The sequence below is a fragment of the Penicillium concentricum genome (genome assembly GCF_028827145.1).
Source record: "Penicillium concentricum strain IBT 3081 chromosome Unknown utg000004l_segment0_segment0, whole genome shotgun sequence".
Classification (NCBI taxonomy): domain Eukaryota; kingdom Fungi; phylum Ascomycota; class Eurotiomycetes; order Eurotiales; family Aspergillaceae; genus Penicillium; species Penicillium concentricum.
Genome location: NW_026622757.1, coordinates 2,181,545 through 2,197,753, shown reverse-complemented (window position 1 = coordinate 2,197,753; position 16,209 = coordinate 2,181,545). Strand labels below are relative to the sequence as shown.

Here is a 16,209-nt window from a genome sequence, read left to right as displayed (position 1 = left end):
TAGCGTCCACCACTTGACGTGTCACTGTGACAACTGTACAATCTTTAGTTTCTAGAGAGTCTACTAATTGTGAGGTGCATGTTGTCTAGAACATAGTGGAAGTTGAAGCTGGAGTACCTATATTGTAAAGGTAGGTATAATATACAGAATAGACAAAAAGTAGTGGACGATAATTGCTTTTTTTCCCTGTTGTCCTTGACCCCACCAAGGTCGATTCCTAATTCTTCGTGGCCAAGGACCAGAATGAGTCATGGACTAACGGCTGCCATCACACTCGGGTTCGTTCAGTTGAGTGCCCCCTCTCATTGCCCAGGTCAATCTTATCTGTCCATAGATCAGCCTCTTTGGGATCAACGCGTTTACTGTGGACGGCAAGCTTATAGCCAACCATCAAGGCGACGTAGAGAGGAATGCTGATGTACGAGGCAATGAAGGATTTGACGTCAAATTTCCGAACTCCTGAATCAAAGCCGAAGGAGTCAAAGACAATGGCAACAGAGATGAACAAACAGAGAACGAGAGCCAAACAAGTCCCAGCCAGACCGAAACGAGCTCTGAAAGCTAGAGCTTTGTCGGGAATGCCTTGAGCGTTTCGTGCTCGCACAAAAGACATGTGGGTGACGAGAATGGAAATCCAGGTGAGCAGCCCGAGCATTGTGACCATGTCCACAAAGTATCCGAAGACAACAGTTGAGTCTTGGTGGACGTTGAGATATGCCAACGTTGCAGTTGAGGAGCACACAGCCAAAGCATAGATCGGGACACCTCTCCTGGTAGTGCGTGATAGGAAAGCAGGGGCACGGTGCTTCACTGCGAGGTCGCACATTGCCTTGGTTGCCAGATAAAGGTCGTAGTTTGCTATTGACAGGACGAACAACAGTATGCATGCATTCAACAAGTCCGGTAGCACCGCGATGCCTGCCAAATACAGAGCTGCGACAAATGCCGATGCGGCAGCCTCGTGGGAGGACGGGCTAGAAAAGGCCACAGACGCCGACCCCTGGGGGACAATCATCCCAAGAAGAGTGATTGCTAGAAGATGGAAAACCATGATCCGATAAAAGGTATTCTGGATAGCCCTCGAAGTAGCCTTTCGAACATTCGGGAAGTGAGCCATACCAGATCGCTCGCTTCCGATGTACGCAAACGTGGCAGATGACATCGTCGAGCAGGTTATGTAGAACTTTTCTAGCAACCCGTGATCACGATGGGGGTGAGCGCCGAAAGCACCGGGATACGACCAATATCGAAACCCCTTTAGGTCTTGATCCGGCCCCCCTCCCAGAGCAATGACGGTGGAAAGTATCATGAGCCCAAGCATGACGACAAGCTTGAATGAAGAAACATAGAACTCAATTCTGCTCGGGAGGCGGTGATTGATGAAGTTGAGAATCACAATGACCGAAAGGAAAACCGTGATCCAGATACCAGGATTGACTCGCTCAGCATCCACCCAATAAGAGACTACCAGCGCTGCAGCTGTGAGCTGGTTCGGTGTGACAACAGCATATTTCAGCCAAAATCTGAGGACGCGGTCAGGAAATAGACCAAATTAGATGTAGCTCTCTTCACGAAGGGGAACTTACATCCACCCCAAGCTAAATCCAAGTGCAGGATGACAAAATCGAACGGCTTGATCTGCAACGGTATACGGTTTGGGTAACCATGAACCCACCTCACCCAATGCAGAGAGGACGAGGTAAACTGCGAATCCGACGATGGTATAGGAGATTATTATAGCTGCCGGCTATAATAGATCAGTATCTTCGCCCGTGAGATTCCTAGGGAATGACTTACGCCGCTCCTATGTTGGAGTCAACGTCGTTCAGCACCTGGTCATTGAAGACATCCGGTTGGTATGAGGAACGGATCTTACATGGACAATGCTCTTCCGGTACCAACCATCAAGCCCGTTCCAATCGCCGATCCAATGGCTGCAACCTGTGTTAGAATGTAGGTCCCCGTACAAGGTGGATGGTACAGACTGATTATGCTGATTTGACGAGGTGTCAACGACCCGTATATATCGGTGAAGCCGAGGGCATGTTCACTCTGATGAGCTTCGGGGGCAGTTTGTAGGGTCGTTGGCCCAGGGCTGATGGGCCCGAGTTCACAGGCAGAGGACCGCGATCCCGGTCGGCGTCGCGGAAACATCTCCTATAGTATATTTTCAAAAAAAGATACGAATCTCTGGCTGTCGAGGTTAGGTAAAGCAAATGAGTTAGGTACCAAGAATGTGAATCAAAGATCAGAGATCGAGTGAACCGCCCAGGGGAGGGACCCGGGGAGCTTGGGATGGTTATGCAAATGCGAATATGGGAAAGAACGAGGCACAACTGGTGGGATCACAGATCATTGGGATATATTTTCTATATGCAGAAATCCCATTATGGGACAGTCGAGATAGAATGGCATAAACAAAAAAAATATAAAAGCATTTCCCATGCCAGCTCTAAGGATTGCCACCAAGCCCATCGAGGAGGCACCAAAAGTAGCCAACGTCTATCAAAAGGCCACAAAATCACAAACGCCCAAAAGGTCGACACCCCCAAAAAAAAGCACCAGTCGGTTGCATACTGAATTCCATGGCCCCGTCAAATGGGGTCAGAGGGGGAGAAGAGAGATATCATAAAAGTCTTTGTCAAATATTCCCAAATGGCAGCGGTTCGGAACCAGCGTTTGTGTCGAACAGTCGCTCCCTGGGTGAGGCGGAGGGGTAACGCGAGATACGTAAAAAAGGGTTTCCTATTCATCAATTCATCGCGACATGAGTGAGTCGCTCGACTCCGTGCGAGGGAAGATGCGCGTGTAGAGGGAGTCGCTGGACTCGGTACGCGGGAAGTGTCGTTGGTGCTTCCGTGAGATCACACGATCGGTGTAGACACCCTTGGCCGAGCCACGAATGACCGACTCGAGATATTCGCGGAAATCCGTGGGTTGGAATTCGGGATACAGATCCTGTGTGGTGTGGTAGCCGAGGTACTTGGCGTACTCGGGGTTGTTGTCGCCGCGGATTCCCCAAGAGAGCTGATATTCGGCCAGGTACCGGGGAATGAACTTGATCGGGTCGAAGGGGTAGGTTTCACTGGCTTGTCGGGCGGCCACAACTCTGCTGCAGATGGTTTCTTCGGGAATCTGTGCTCCGGAAAAAGAAAAATCGGTTAGCCACATTGACTCATTCCGAGGGAGTCTGTGCGACTTACGTAGTTGCGATCGACCTTCTCCTCGCTGAGTTCCTCCATGAGCTCGTAGATCTTGTTTTGCGACGAGACCAGGTTGTAGGCGAGGATCTTCTTGTTCAGAGTGCGGGGGTCGGAAATGATCATGGCCATGTAGCGACCGATGTCTCGCAAGTCGGTCAATGCGGTGGGCATGTTGCCATCGCCAATAATTTCATCGTTGCCGGACGTCATGGCGTAGTCGACGCGCCCGGAAGGGAGGCGGGGGTAGGCCAGCTGGTACCACCAGCCGACATCGACGATGGTGTAGGGAAGCCACAACTGACGGATCTGGTTGTAGACAATTTCTTTCTATGGATAGCAAAATTCTGGTCAGTCCACTGACCAAAAGTACCGTACCACATTCCACATACCTCGTCACGCAACCACATGATACCGCCCGGTGGGCAAACGGTGATGAAACCGCATGGAATGAATCGCTTCACCCCGGTCTTCTTAGCTGCCTTGGCGAGAGGGATCTGGTCCTGTTGTTCGGCAGGGCCGACACAGCTGATAACCACATCAATGCCAGCCAGCGCCTCGATGAGCTGCTCCTCTGGGGCCTTCAAGTCGCACTTCCGAACCTGGCATCCCCGATCCTCGAGGCGCGTGATAGCTGGTTTTTGGGCTGAGATAGGGCGAACAAGAGCGATAACCTCCTATTGAGGACAGAAACGAAACAATTAGTCTGGGGGGGTCAATTGATCGAAGCTGGGCTACATACAAAGTTACCGGTATCCAACAGTCCGTTGGCGATAGAACCTCCGGTTTCACCCGCTGCTCCGACCAGCAAGACCTTGGTAGTCATAATTATTCTGGATATTCAAGATGGTAGTAAGAGGTAAAAGGTAGGAAAGGGGGGAAGATCAAAGAGGTGGGAGAAGGAGAAGGGGATTGGGTAACAGGTTTAGGACCTGACGACGTTATAAATTCCCAAAGGCTCAACCCACTTTCTCATCCGCAGCAGTGGGTCGGTGGATGTTCGTTCCCCTCGTTTGAGGGGGGGTTTTTTTTTTTTCTTTTCTTTTCCTTGTCATATTATTTCTTACGTGCATACTAGTATATATTTCGATTTTCTGTTGGTTTTATATGTTATAAAATTCTAGTTTAATATAGTCTGGAAACCCTTCTCCTTCACGGGCCGGTGATTCGGGAAGCCTGAGTCGGCGAAGTTACGTCATACGGCTTCCCGGTCAAAGGAAAATGGGATAATAATGATGTGTGCGGTCAATATAAAACCCTTATATATTGAAATATGTCTTATATGTCTATCTCTTTCCCTGAGATTACGGACTGCCATATGACCCGAAAGTAGATCATACCCTTTATACCGTGCAGAATCTTGAGTAACGAATCCCGATCTACGTGGTCACAGCTTGGAGAGGTTTCAATGACGAAATGGCAAGGATTAGTCAGGATCAGGGTTTCATTGGTGGCGCAGCGCCTTTGAAATAAAAAAGAATGGGGCCTTGGGGAGGGCTTTGAGGCACCAATCATAGAGGATTCAGGAAGAATTCCACGGTTTCCTATATGTTGGATAGTAAGCCAACACATGGGCCCCGAACTAATTGCTTGTGACCTCCCAAGGCTGAGCCTTAGGGGGGTTGGTGATAACCTTGTAAGAGCCAAGGGCCAGCCACAACCGGGAGATCTGTGCCTGGCGTATTTCCCCTCCTTTTCTTCCAAGTCAATCCCTTACACATTTATTTTTTTCTTGATCTCTAGATTTGGTGGGGTAAGGTTGCTCAAGTTTGGGGATTCTTCCCAACGAAGTAACCAAAGGGGAAGATCTCAGCTCCCGTCAGGTCATCGCGGGGAATGCAGCATGGGAGGGTCTAAGCATAGTGATGTTCTGGGCCCGAAATCTTCTAGCCAATATCATCACGCCGAAGATTGATCGTCGTTATGGGCGGCTAGTGGAAAGTAATAATGAAAATGGGAATTGGAGCAAGGGCAAAGAGAATTTCATTCAATTCCCAAATCCCTTTTGGCTTACCAAATAATATGCATGCAGACCAACGCCTCATAGCAGATCGACCCCAGCTTGGGCTCAGGCTGCTTTCATTTCAGCCGTTGCTAAACCAGACTAGGTACGGAGTATGCCTTGACGTCTTCGATGCGACAGAGAGGATTTCATTGCTGCACGTGAGCATTGTGGTAGATTCACTTGGAGACGTCGGCATACCTTCTACAATAAGTCACTCTACCAGAATCATCCTTGTAATGTCTATTTTGCTATTCCGGTAATGAAACTAGCCATGATTCGATACTAGGGTTAGCAATAATTATTCGAGTGCTTCCTATGAATCTTTGGTGATATACACTCATTCGACGCTGACCCAACCTAACAATTGGTCTCTTTTCCTTTTCGACAGGAATCCAACCGTCTCATTTGGAGTGTCTTACTCATGCGACGGTACGCATGTACTATCAATTATTATCAGACTACTAGATTTCTTGCTAGCTTCACTTCACTTCTCGTAATGTCACATTTCCACCGCTCCTGATGTAGGGATATGCTGGGAGTCTTGGCGGAATTGACAAGGGCTAGTATATTTGGCTTTTATATGGGTAGACACAGACATGTCTCACCTCTCATTCCCATCTCTCATTTAGTTTCACCTCTCTCTTACTACTCTCTCGCTGTTCTCTCACTACTCTCTCTTTCTCTCGTTGATATCTTACGAGCGCAGATCATTGGTCTCCAAATCCATATATACATGTACACTTCATCATATTTATATGCAGTCCTATCCGTTTTATCAAAGTTTACTGGATAAAAAGATTACATATTTAGTGAGAATACTGGAGCCTCTTCAAACGTTTTTTTTTTAAAAAAAACTCAAATGGGTATAAATTGTACAATCAATCGTTCGCTCATCACAGATCTAAAGCGTCTAAACAGGCTTGATGCCTGGCACCTTGTTTCTTTGATATACGCATAATCTCCTTCTCTGTCAGATGCGGTTGACATGCCTCATACTTGTGAGTCCTGACATGCGTGCCCTTGAATGAAATTTTGACTGTCCGTTTCCTCTGCTTTTCTCTCTCATCTTTGATCTCCGCCCACCGGGCCTCCACTTCGGCAAGGTGATTCTCTCGTTTTCTTTCCCCCATCCGCCATGCCGCGATCTGGTGGCCGATAGAATTGCTCGGCTCATGCATCCATCCCACGCCCCAGTCGGGATATTCGGGAAATGCTATCTCATCTGAGACGGCGTTCTCCCACTCCCAGTGCTTCAACTCCCTGATATCATCCTTCGAGCGGCATAGATTCAGGACACTTCGGGGGGCGAGGTAGTGTTGGCGGATATGGAAGTCCACTTGGTAGTGGGCGAAAAGAACGGTGGCTTCATCCACTAACTTGCCTGACTCGGCCTCGGCCTTCTTGAGAATGGCATCAATTTTGGCGTAGTAATGTTGTTGTTGGGAAGGGGTAATATCGTCCCACATTGTGACGTTGTTATTTTGGAAAGCCAGGGGGTTTGTGTCGAAGGGAGATATGTTTTCATCTGGTGCGCTTTCGGTGATGAAGAAAGGTGGGTATTCCGATGTGATGTATGATCCTGCAGCAATGTCTGCATTTAACATGTATGGAATAATGTGCAGATGGCTGCATTGGGTGCATTCGAGGGCTTCCTGTAGAGCGGCGTTATGCGGTGACTTGGATTTATTAGCAAAGGGACCGCATAGGAGCTCTTTACCAGGGCAGCACTGTACAATCTTTTCTTTGACAGCCTCTGTCCAGTCTCTCCTTGGCACACATTTGCGCTTGGTAACGTGATTCTTATCTCCTGCTGTCGGAATTCCCATGGTGGATGGTTGCATGAGTACACACATGGTATGGTTGAAGGGATGGTTGGAATAAGGTATATGCAAAGACTTTTGATCTGATTGAGAGATTGGAATGATGGGAGAGAATAATGATGCAGTTTGGCGTGCACTTATACAATGCATGAAAGGCCTTTGTGTCAACGTCGTGGACAAAGGAAGAGAGAAAAAAATAGAGTCCATGATTTTAAGTTAGATCAAGAAGAACAAAAGATCCTTTGTTTCAAACCTATTAATTCGAGTCGAACAAAGAAAGTGGATCAGAGAAACAATGAATAGTGAATGCACTGTACAATAGGATGCTTCAATGTTATATATCCTATTTTTGACACGTCCATGGAAGAAATATAGCATCGAGCCAACTGTTGCAGAAGTGTCAAAATAGCTTCAATAAATATAACCCCTTTGTTCATGACGCGTGGGCGTAAAAGGTCATATGGAGAAGGTAATTAAGCTCGGAGCGGCGTGACCAGAGACCGTGAATGAGCATCGTGACTCTAGGAGATCATCGGGTCGAGCCCAGAATACTTGTGAAAACTAGGGTTTCCCTATGAGGATTCTGCAATTCAAGTTGGCTATCTGTCGATGTTAGTAGCTAACGGACTTGCTAAAATATTGTCCTTAGATACATTGATATCAGTTTATATAGGTGATTATTAGGTGTAGTGAAAATGGTCAAATTTGTGCTGTTGAACGACTCTAGAAACTTTTCGCAAGTTTGAAATACTGCAATTCCATCAGAGTATTGTTGAACAATTTAAAATAGTTGCTTAATGTCGGTCTGTGGTCTGCTTCGTGTTGCTTCTTCTCTTTCTCCTGCCTAAACCCGCAGATGCACTTTTCATCTTCAACATCGCCCATTCACTCTTAACAACTATCTGCAATCAGCAAATCACCATGCCAGAAGCTTCTCTAGCCTTCCCGGCAATCTGCCTGACCTTCTCATTCCTCTTCGTTGTTGCTGTCCACAATGCTTCGATTTTGCAGCACCTCGGCGCCTTCCATCATCGCATCCTCCTCCCCGCATATCAACAGATGCAGCGCATGCTCACCAACCGTAATCCCACCAGCCAGACCCGGCCAAACCGTATGCACGAGGCAATGTATAAGCCAATCAACCTCGAAACAAAAGATGAAGAAGAACAACCTCCACACCTTGCGACTTCATCAATACCATCACCCGACTACCATCGATATAGTCAGAACTCTACTCTCGACACAGTCAATATGTTCCCGGAAAGGGATAACACAACCGGAATCGACGGTATCAACATGACGGCCAGATATGCAGGAGGCCCGTACCGTCCACGACGTCGGCTCACCTATGCGGATATCGCCGAGTTCTCCAACTACAGCCCACCCCCAAGTCCTCCTGGAGACAGAACATCCTCCGATGAGTATGACTCTGACTGGTCCAACTCCGCCGTCGACGAGGCGGTTTTCGAGCCACGTATACTAGGCGACGATATCCCCGTCTGGGAATTCGAAGTCGAGCGTCCCATTTATATCCTTGATCAGCGCGAACAGAGGGGACCGGCGGCTTGGTTGGATGAGGTTGTTGAGTGGACTGCGCAGGGCGTTTTTGCCGTTGTTGCCCCCGAGATGGTCCGACAACGGGGGTGAGCAGCATGGGACGTTGGGGGAATAGATATGGCATTTATGGGCTTGGCAGAATGTCCGAGCACCTGATGAGCCGGGCGATGTATACCTACTTGCAAGGTTCCTATCTCGTTATTTCAATCTTCCATTCCACCTAGTAATGTATTCATGTTGCTGGTTGTCTCTTAGGTTGAGTGCTGATCAAAGCAGCCGGTCGACTCGGTCACGTCAGTATATGATCCTCGTCACGCGGTAGAACACATTCCATATGTCATTGGCGGGGCTTATCAACACTAAAGCGCCACGCAAGGGATTGAGCCATTTCTTCCTAGGATACCAGGGTCTGAAGATCCAAGTCCTACAAGGTTGGGACGGTCTCATACATAAGAGTCATTCGGCAATCGCGCACAAGTTGAAATTTGGCTGGTCGTGCCGGTGATGCTTCCGTCGGGTTCTGACATGGGTGTGTTTTGGGCACCATTTTACTATGCAAGTCATTCTGGGCATGCCTAATGAGCGGGGGAATATGTTGCAAATATAATATTTCGATTCAGACTCGACCATCTAATCTGTTTTTATCGTTACGGTCGTCTATCGTCACGTTTAAATTAAAATCGCGGACATCAATATCTCCGAACTTTACGCTCTAACCCAAAAATCCCGATATTTTAATACGTTATGAAGGGGAATTTAGGGGGCGCAGTAGCCACCGTCGACGATGAGATCGGCACCGGTAGTGTAGGTGGAGGCATCGGAAGCAAGGTAGAGATAAGCACCCTTCAGCTCGTGGGCTTGGCCCTCACGGCCCATGGGGATCTTGTCGCGCCAGATATTCTTGGTTTCCTCGGGCACAAAGCTGGAGATTTCAGTCGCAATGTAGCCGGGGGATACGGTGTTGGCGCGAGCGTAGCGGACCCATTCGACAGAAAGCGACTTGCCTGAGAAGGTGTTAGCAGGACGATGGACCTGATGGGTTCTGAATGACAACTCACAAAGATGAATAACGGCAACCTTAGCGGCGTTGTAGGCAGCCTGCATCTGGGGAAAGTTGACAATGTGACCGCTCATAGAGGCAGTAGCAACGAAGCTTCCGTATGTAAAGTTGGTGAGCTTGTTTCCGTTGGCATCGGTGCCCTCCTCCTTCTGGCGGCGCCAGTGCTTAGCGGCAGCCTTGGCACAGTAGAAGGTACCGTCAAGATCAATGGCGACGACATCACGGTAATGGTCAAGGGGACCGTCGACCATGGGGCCCTGGGTCCAGGGAACACCAGCGTTGGCAATAAAAACATCGAGACGGCCATTGAAGTCCTTGACGACGTCGTTTACGGCCTTTTCGACAGCCTTTGCATCGGTGACTTGAACCTGATAAGCCTTGGCTGCAAAAGAGATTAGAATGATATGGAACCAATCACATTGCGTAGATTCATTACGCACCCTGAACACCATATTGTTCAGCGATCTCGGCAGCCCTCTCGGTACACTTAGCATTGCTATTATACCACATGGCCACATTGGCACCAGCCTCGGCCAGACCCTGAGCAACTGCCAGACCGATACCGGCGCCAGCACCGGTAACAATGGCAGTCTTTCCCTTGAGGGAGAACATGCTCATGAGACTGGGGTGCTCAGGAGCAGTGGTATTGTTGTGGACAAAGAGTCCATTTTTGGTAATAGGGTTAGCAGCCATTGTAAGGGAGAGTAAAGAGAAAATGACAGAAGATTAAAGGCAAGTTTGAGCGGGCAATCACTTAAATATAGAGCTGAGGGGCAATTCTAGGAATCCCAAGGTGATAGACGGTGAGTGATGCGCTGGCGGGGAAATCGGATTAGGCCATAGCATTTCCCTATGTACGGAGTATAGACCTTGGTGGGGAGCTCTTGCATGCATTGATGGCATTGGATGGCGCTTTGCGTCCCAGGATTATTTTGAGGGAATGAGATCCATCACAATTTTGTATCAGATAAACCTGTTCCAAAAAAGTCAGAGTAGGAATTGAAAGAGAGGGTATTCGAACTGTAAAGAGCAAAGCTCTTCCAGCCTAATACTGACCTGACCGCTCTTCTAGGAAATGTCCAAGGATACCGAGATCCCAGGAAACTTGACCCTAAGAGGACGACATCCATCTCGAATCCCGCAGAAGAGAGTGCAGATGCTTGAACTAACTTTTCATAAGGGAGAATGACTGGAAATAATATAGATTCGATGTTCCGCTATTAGTGGCATCCAACTGACTCGAAAATCACGCGCTCAAGGGATACTTATCCTGGGCAATGCTTATCACTCTACGATCCAACGCAAACTCCGCATCTGTGTATTAAGTATACTACTCAATATTCCTGAAGCAAGACAGCCACTTAGTCGGAATTAAAGGATCAAAATTGATCACTTATCCGGACAAGAATCGGGTTGGTCAAGGACGCGCACTGATCTTGTTGATCGCTGGAGTATCGTCAAAGGCGGACCAGTGGAAAATCGACATTCATGATCGAACCACTTTCTTGGGTTTGTTAGCCATCCATCTAGTCATTAGAAGTATGTCCAAAGGGGAACCCTAGATTCCAGCGAACAAAGACGTCAAAGAAGACGTGAAATAGGGAACTTCAAATATGGCGTTGAGTTTCCTTTGAGGTATACACCGGGATCAATTAGGGCAGCACCCATTCCAGCCACCCGAGACTGGTTCTCGCACAATTCTATTCGATGAAGATTTCACCATTGAAACATGATCGAAGGGGGTAGTGTGGCCGCCAGCATTCTTCGTACCCGGATGGTGATGAATGAGCATTCCTCGGCTGGAATCAGTGTTCCCATAACAAATGGTGGTCCCTTGATGGAATGCTAGGAAATCTTGTTGTTTCTTATTCCTGTGAGACTTTATTGTGTTCCATGAGGATGAAGTTGCTAGCTCTGTGAAGCCTCACCGTTGCCGTTCTGATACATCGATAATTCGCAGCATCGCATGTTGAAAACCGACGCGCTACTCACGGATGGGGAATTCAGAAGACCATCTCCGCCAATTGTCTTTATACAGTCTCGGAATCAGCCCAGTGACACGCCAGCGAGGCGACCATGCTAGGGCTGACCGCCGTCATTGCCATAGCCGCGTGCGGCGCGGCCATCTTTATTGCTGTCTCGGTGGTCAGCATTATCGTTTGGGTCAGGTATCGCAAAGAGCGCCATGCAATAAGGCTGTTGGGCTTCACGCAGAGGCAGGGACGGCGCAATCGGGGATTGCAATCTTTCCCGGAGGACACTTTGACTGAACTGAGCCGGGCAGAAGGGAGCATACTGAGGGCGCATGGTCATCTTCCGTATGGTAAACCGACAGAATGGGGACATCTGACATCGAGTGAGAGTCTCCATCGCCGGAAAAACGACTCAGAATCATCTTTTCCGTTCACCGAGAAAGCACGATCTCTCCGCAATTCGCTTTCTCGATCTCGTTCCAAGCGCCTATCACGAGCATCTCACAAACGCGTGAGCTCGTTGGCTACGTTAGGGGAATTGAGTGAATCAATTCATCTTCCTAGTCCGCCACCTAAAGCGTCAATATCAATATCGAAAGCAGACGTCCCACTTTCGGCTGTTGAGGGGATTTTGGAATTACCAGCAGAAAGCACTCCAAGGCAAACACCAGAGCCTAATGAGGGTGATGCTGGGTTCCATCTAGGTATGAAGCCTGTTTCATCTGGATGGCCCCTTCCAGTGCGAGAGCGATCAAGTCAACTTCCTGTTTCGGATGACCGTAACTCATCTGGCCCGTTTGATTCAACCATGACCTTTGAAGAATCTCCTACTCGTCTTCGTGGGGGAAGTATTGCTAGTCAAACTGCAGGGATGATGCCTGGTCACTCGATACCTCCCCCTCCCCCAACTGCATATCCCCCAGACAGGTTTAGTTACGCTAGGAATGACTCTGTGATGAGACTTTCCTCCATGAGTCTCGATACTACCAACAGCTCAATATTGGATGACGGTAGAAATGGTTCGGCTGATACCGATCTGACCTCGCCCACCTTCCCCTCAGGCACATTTGTACCTTTCAGTGCCGCTGACGTTGGAGTCAAGGATGGACGGAGGAGTTTCATTGCAACCAACACCTCCATCCTGCCTATGCACAACTTCCCTGTCCGTTCCTCCTCGACCACTGAAAATCGTCAGAAATCTGCATCCTTGTCGCCTCGACGAAGTTTGACGACTCATCACTTGGGTACCTTTAGAGATCGTTTTACTGCTCCACGTCGATCTGATTCTATGGCTTCATCCAATTCCCCTTCAAGACATCCCTCCCAGTCTGGAACTTCGGTGGGGTATTGGGGATATCAAAATTCAGCCCCATCCGACTGGCGATCATCGGGCTCTCACATGCCCTATGTATCACATGTCAATCAATTCCAAAACAGTACGGGCTATCAGAATGACCTAATGGAGAATGACCCCTTCTACGTTGGCTCGCCTGGGGGTGGGACTCTGTTCCACCAGGTTAGATCGCCAGGTAAGGCAGCCACCACCATCAACCCACGAACCCCGATGCGACGTGACAGTCTCTCCCTAAAGGGCACTCTTCCCTCTGCACTCAAGGGTGGAAATTCAAAACGCAAGGGTCACCGACGTCAAAACTGTGTTCGCATTTCTATCCATCCACCTATGACGTTTGGGTCATCGACGTTCTCTCCTACCGTCGAAGAGGAACCAGAAGATTTCGACAAGATGGAGGAGGTGGATCTACGTGAGGTCTCAATCAACAACCCAACAAAATCCTTGCCTTCATTGCCACCAAGAACAACGTCCCCTCTGTCCTCTTCAAGACGCAGCAAGTACGGTAGTCGACATGGCAAGCCCGGTCTAGGTCTGAGCTCTCTTGGGCCACTAGTTGAGGAGCCGCAGCCCCCAATCTACGACGACAGTCCTTGCAAGAAGAAAAGCCGTGCTCCATCTGTCATGCCTAACAATAAGCTTCCATTCGAAAACAATCGCGCTCTCCCTGAATTGTTCACATCTCTGCCTTTGTCTCATGGCAGTCTCGCCCACACTCCCTCTCCCGAAAGAGTACCACCTGCATGGAGACTCTCTGACACTCCATTCGCATCCCACGAGAACTCCCCTGGTAGCCCACGACGCTCTGCGGTAAAAGGGCCTCGCAGCCAACCTGGCGTTACTGCAACTCGAAACCAGTCAACTCGCGCCCCGTCATCCTCTGATTATGCACAAGATAGTCCTTTAACTTCGCCTAGCCGCCTCCCCCTTGTCATGAGTATCACAGGAACAGAAGGCAGTGACTGGCGAAGATCCACCGAGTCACTACAACGGACGAAGACCGATGCTTCAAATCGCTCAATCAGCCGAGCTCGTGATTCAATGTCCAGCCTAGACAACGGGCTTGGTCCCATTGGCGGTGCTTCTGCGCTCTATGGTAACCGCCGCTCCGCAATGGTCCAAGATCGCGTCACTATCTTTGAGGATCCCATGCGGACCACCTCCCCTCATAAAACCTCTGTGCTGCCCCCAACTGGGTCGTTCCGCACGCCTGAATCCTCCCCCACCCGTGGCAAGAACAGTCGCCCCCGTTCCATGCCAAACAACCAACGATTACCGCCTCATATGTCGAGCCACCATGCACCACCAACTCCTACTTCTCCCCGCCGAGGGATGACTACTCCAACGGGCAAGGCGCTCGGAGTTGGAGTTGGAAATGCCACGCCTGCTAGTCTTTACGACGGCGATGGGTTCCTACGGGAATAAGGTTAATTTTGCGATGTCTTTTGTGGACTTTGAAAGCGACAGTTTTCTTTTGATTCGTTTTGATTCATTTTCATCGTGCATTGTATCTCATACTGATGTTGGCGTAAAAGCTCAGTATCCATTTCTTCTATCTGTTCTTATTTCATTACTTCTTCTTTTGCTTGTCGCTTGGTGGTCCATCTTTTTCTTTTGTTTCTATGTTTGATGTGTGTTTTCCAAGGTTGATATCCATGAAACGGAAAATCTTCAGCACGAAATCTAATCCTTCTCTACCTATGTTTCCTTGAAAAATAGCCCCAGCAAATAATCCATTGGTAGCTCTACCACGTAACCACTCGAATATTTTAAAACGCCAATCCTACACCGTGTATTTCATATTTTCCTTTCCCTTTAAAGCAGCCTAATCCCAAATCAATCCGTCTTCCGCCACTTGGTCTCGTCCTCATCTCCATTTTCTTCAACTCCATTCTCCCCCTCTCGAGCCCTAACAGTTCCAGCTCCAGGACCAAGCGGGAAAGAAGGCGGCTCACCCGCAGCAATCCAATTCCCATCCGCATCGAAGAACTGATCCATATTATCCGCAGTGATCCACCCAGAGCTCCCAGCAACAGGCGGGGGAAGATCACCATTTCCCAGCTGGAAGACTCCATCATGCTCCTCGGCCGAAATAAACTTAGGCCCGTCCTCCTCATCCTCATCGCCCTGCTCAACAGGGTCAGGGTGTAAGTTGGAGCACGCCGACACAGCATTGTAAAGCTGCTGCGTGGGTGTGTCCGTCTCCGAGTCAATGGGCTCTTGTAGCGTGGCGTCGGTGGGCAGCACCACTGTCATTGTGATGCATTCCTCTTCGTCGTCCTCAGAAGGCGCACCCGGGATCGCAACCTGCATATACAGGCCTTGAACTTCGGCATCGGTATCTGGGACGCGTAGCCGTTGGAGTGCGTGTAGTGAGATCGAGGGGTAGGGGATTGACACGCCTGTTGAGGCGGTGGGGGAGAAGAGGAAGAACTTGCTGTTGATTGATGAATTTCGTCAGTCGGTGCCTCTTGGGACGGGAAGGGGAATTGATAGACTTACTCGGATGTCACCCAACTATCCACGCCTGAGATTGCGACCTCCTTCTCGTCGCCGTCCTGCTGATCCTGGCTTGCGGCGCTGTTGTTGACAGCATCCTGGCCGCGCAGAGCATTGAGTGCTGGGGTGGCGAGGAGCTCGCGCTCAAGGATGACGATCTTGCAGCGCTGGCTGTGGTGGTACAGTACTGGGGGTCCGGAATAGAAGGAGCTTGGGGTGCGCGACTGGTGTTCGGCCAGCGGCACGAATGAGGAGATTTCAGGCGAGCTGCGAATAACCTCCATATTGTAGTATATGTGTGATTGGAAATAAAAAAGAAGGGTTGAATGATATGACAAGGGTGTCTGAAGTTGGGATGGAATGAAAATGAGCTTCCGGCGCGGGGTGGAGCTTTTCCGCGAGCTTGGGAGAGCCGCAGTTCTAAGAAATATATAATCGTGTACTTTTCTTGTTCTATTGTTATACTACGCCTGTAGCAATTTTAGAGATAGTATTATTTACAAGTATTGAGTTTTTGGTATACTATCTTTTAACATTCATTGCCCGTGACAGTGTATAGTATAAACCACATGGGCAGTATAAACCACATGGGCAGCGAGTCAACGATTGCGAACTCATTCACACCATTCACCCAACTCCCAGCATAACCTTGGAACATAGTCTTAGCGCTGAAAGTCAAAGCCCCACTGCCCCGATGGTATAGCGAAAAGTCGCAGACTCGGGAGATTATTGAACTGCTTTGAC

At 49.0% G+C, this 16,209-nt stretch overlaps 7 protein-coding genes across 7 annotated transcripts; 2 read left to right on the top strand and 5 right to left on the bottom strand.

The window, feature by feature from the left end:
* Positions 1-268: 268 nt before the first annotated feature.
* N7517_009781 (putative amino acid permease) lies at positions 269-2,154 on the bottom strand (the record flags this gene model as incomplete). Its single annotated transcript, XM_056727504.1, has 4 exons — positions 269-1,523; positions 1,587-1,747; positions 1,798-1,804; positions 1,877-2,154. 4 exons carry the CDS (start codon positions 2,152-2,154, stop codon positions 269-271), a joined length of 1,701 nt encoding a protein of 566 aa, XP_056576076.1.
* A 603-nt stretch (positions 2,155-2,757) lies between these two features.
* N7517_009780 (aromatic alcohol reductase) lies at positions 2,758-4,026 on the bottom strand (the record flags this gene model as incomplete). The annotated part of the gene is made up of 4 exons (XM_056727503.1): positions 2,758-3,135; positions 3,204-3,530; positions 3,593-3,877; positions 3,943-4,026. The coding sequence occupies 4 exons, from the start codon at positions 4,024-4,026 to the stop codon at positions 2,758-2,760; spliced, it is 1,074 nt and encodes a 357-aa protein (XP_056576075.1).
* Positions 4,027-6,098: 2,072 nt separating this feature from the next.
* On the bottom strand, positions 6,099-7,031 carry N7517_009779 (uncharacterized protein; the record flags this gene model as incomplete). Its single annotated transcript, XM_056727502.1, has 1 exon — positions 6,099-7,031. One exon carries the CDS (start codon positions 7,029-7,031, stop codon positions 6,099-6,101), a length of 933 nt encoding a protein of 310 aa, XP_056576074.1.
* A 915-nt stretch (positions 7,032-7,946) lies between these two features.
* Positions 7,947-8,672, top strand: N7517_009778 (uncharacterized protein; the record flags this gene model as incomplete). The annotated part of the gene is made up of 1 exon (XM_056727501.1): positions 7,947-8,672. One exon carries the CDS (start codon positions 7,947-7,949, stop codon positions 8,670-8,672), a length of 726 nt encoding a protein of 241 aa, XP_056576073.1.
* Positions 8,673-9,338: 666 nt separating this feature from the next.
* On the bottom strand, positions 9,339-10,335 carry N7517_009777 (putative carbonyl reductase; the record flags this gene model as incomplete). Its single annotated transcript, XM_056727500.1, has 3 exons — positions 9,339-9,586; positions 9,641-10,024; positions 10,083-10,335. 3 exons carry the CDS (start codon positions 10,333-10,335, stop codon positions 9,339-9,341), a joined length of 885 nt encoding a protein of 294 aa, XP_056576072.1.
* Positions 10,336-11,718: 1,383 nt separating this feature from the next.
* Positions 11,719-14,391, top strand: N7517_009776 (uncharacterized protein; the record flags this gene model as incomplete). The annotated part of the gene is made up of 1 exon (XM_056727499.1): positions 11,719-14,391. The coding sequence occupies one exon, from the start codon at positions 11,719-11,721 to the stop codon at positions 14,389-14,391; it is 2,673 nt and encodes an 890-aa protein (XP_056576071.1).
* Positions 14,392-14,802: 411 nt separating this feature from the next.
* Positions 14,803-15,749, bottom strand: N7517_009775 (Voldacs domain-containing protein; the record flags this gene model as incomplete). Its single annotated transcript, XM_056727498.1, has 2 exons — positions 14,803-15,403; positions 15,469-15,749. 2 exons carry the CDS (start codon positions 15,747-15,749, stop codon positions 14,803-14,805), a joined length of 882 nt encoding a protein of 293 aa, XP_056576070.1.
* Positions 15,750-16,209: the final 460 nt, after the last annotated feature.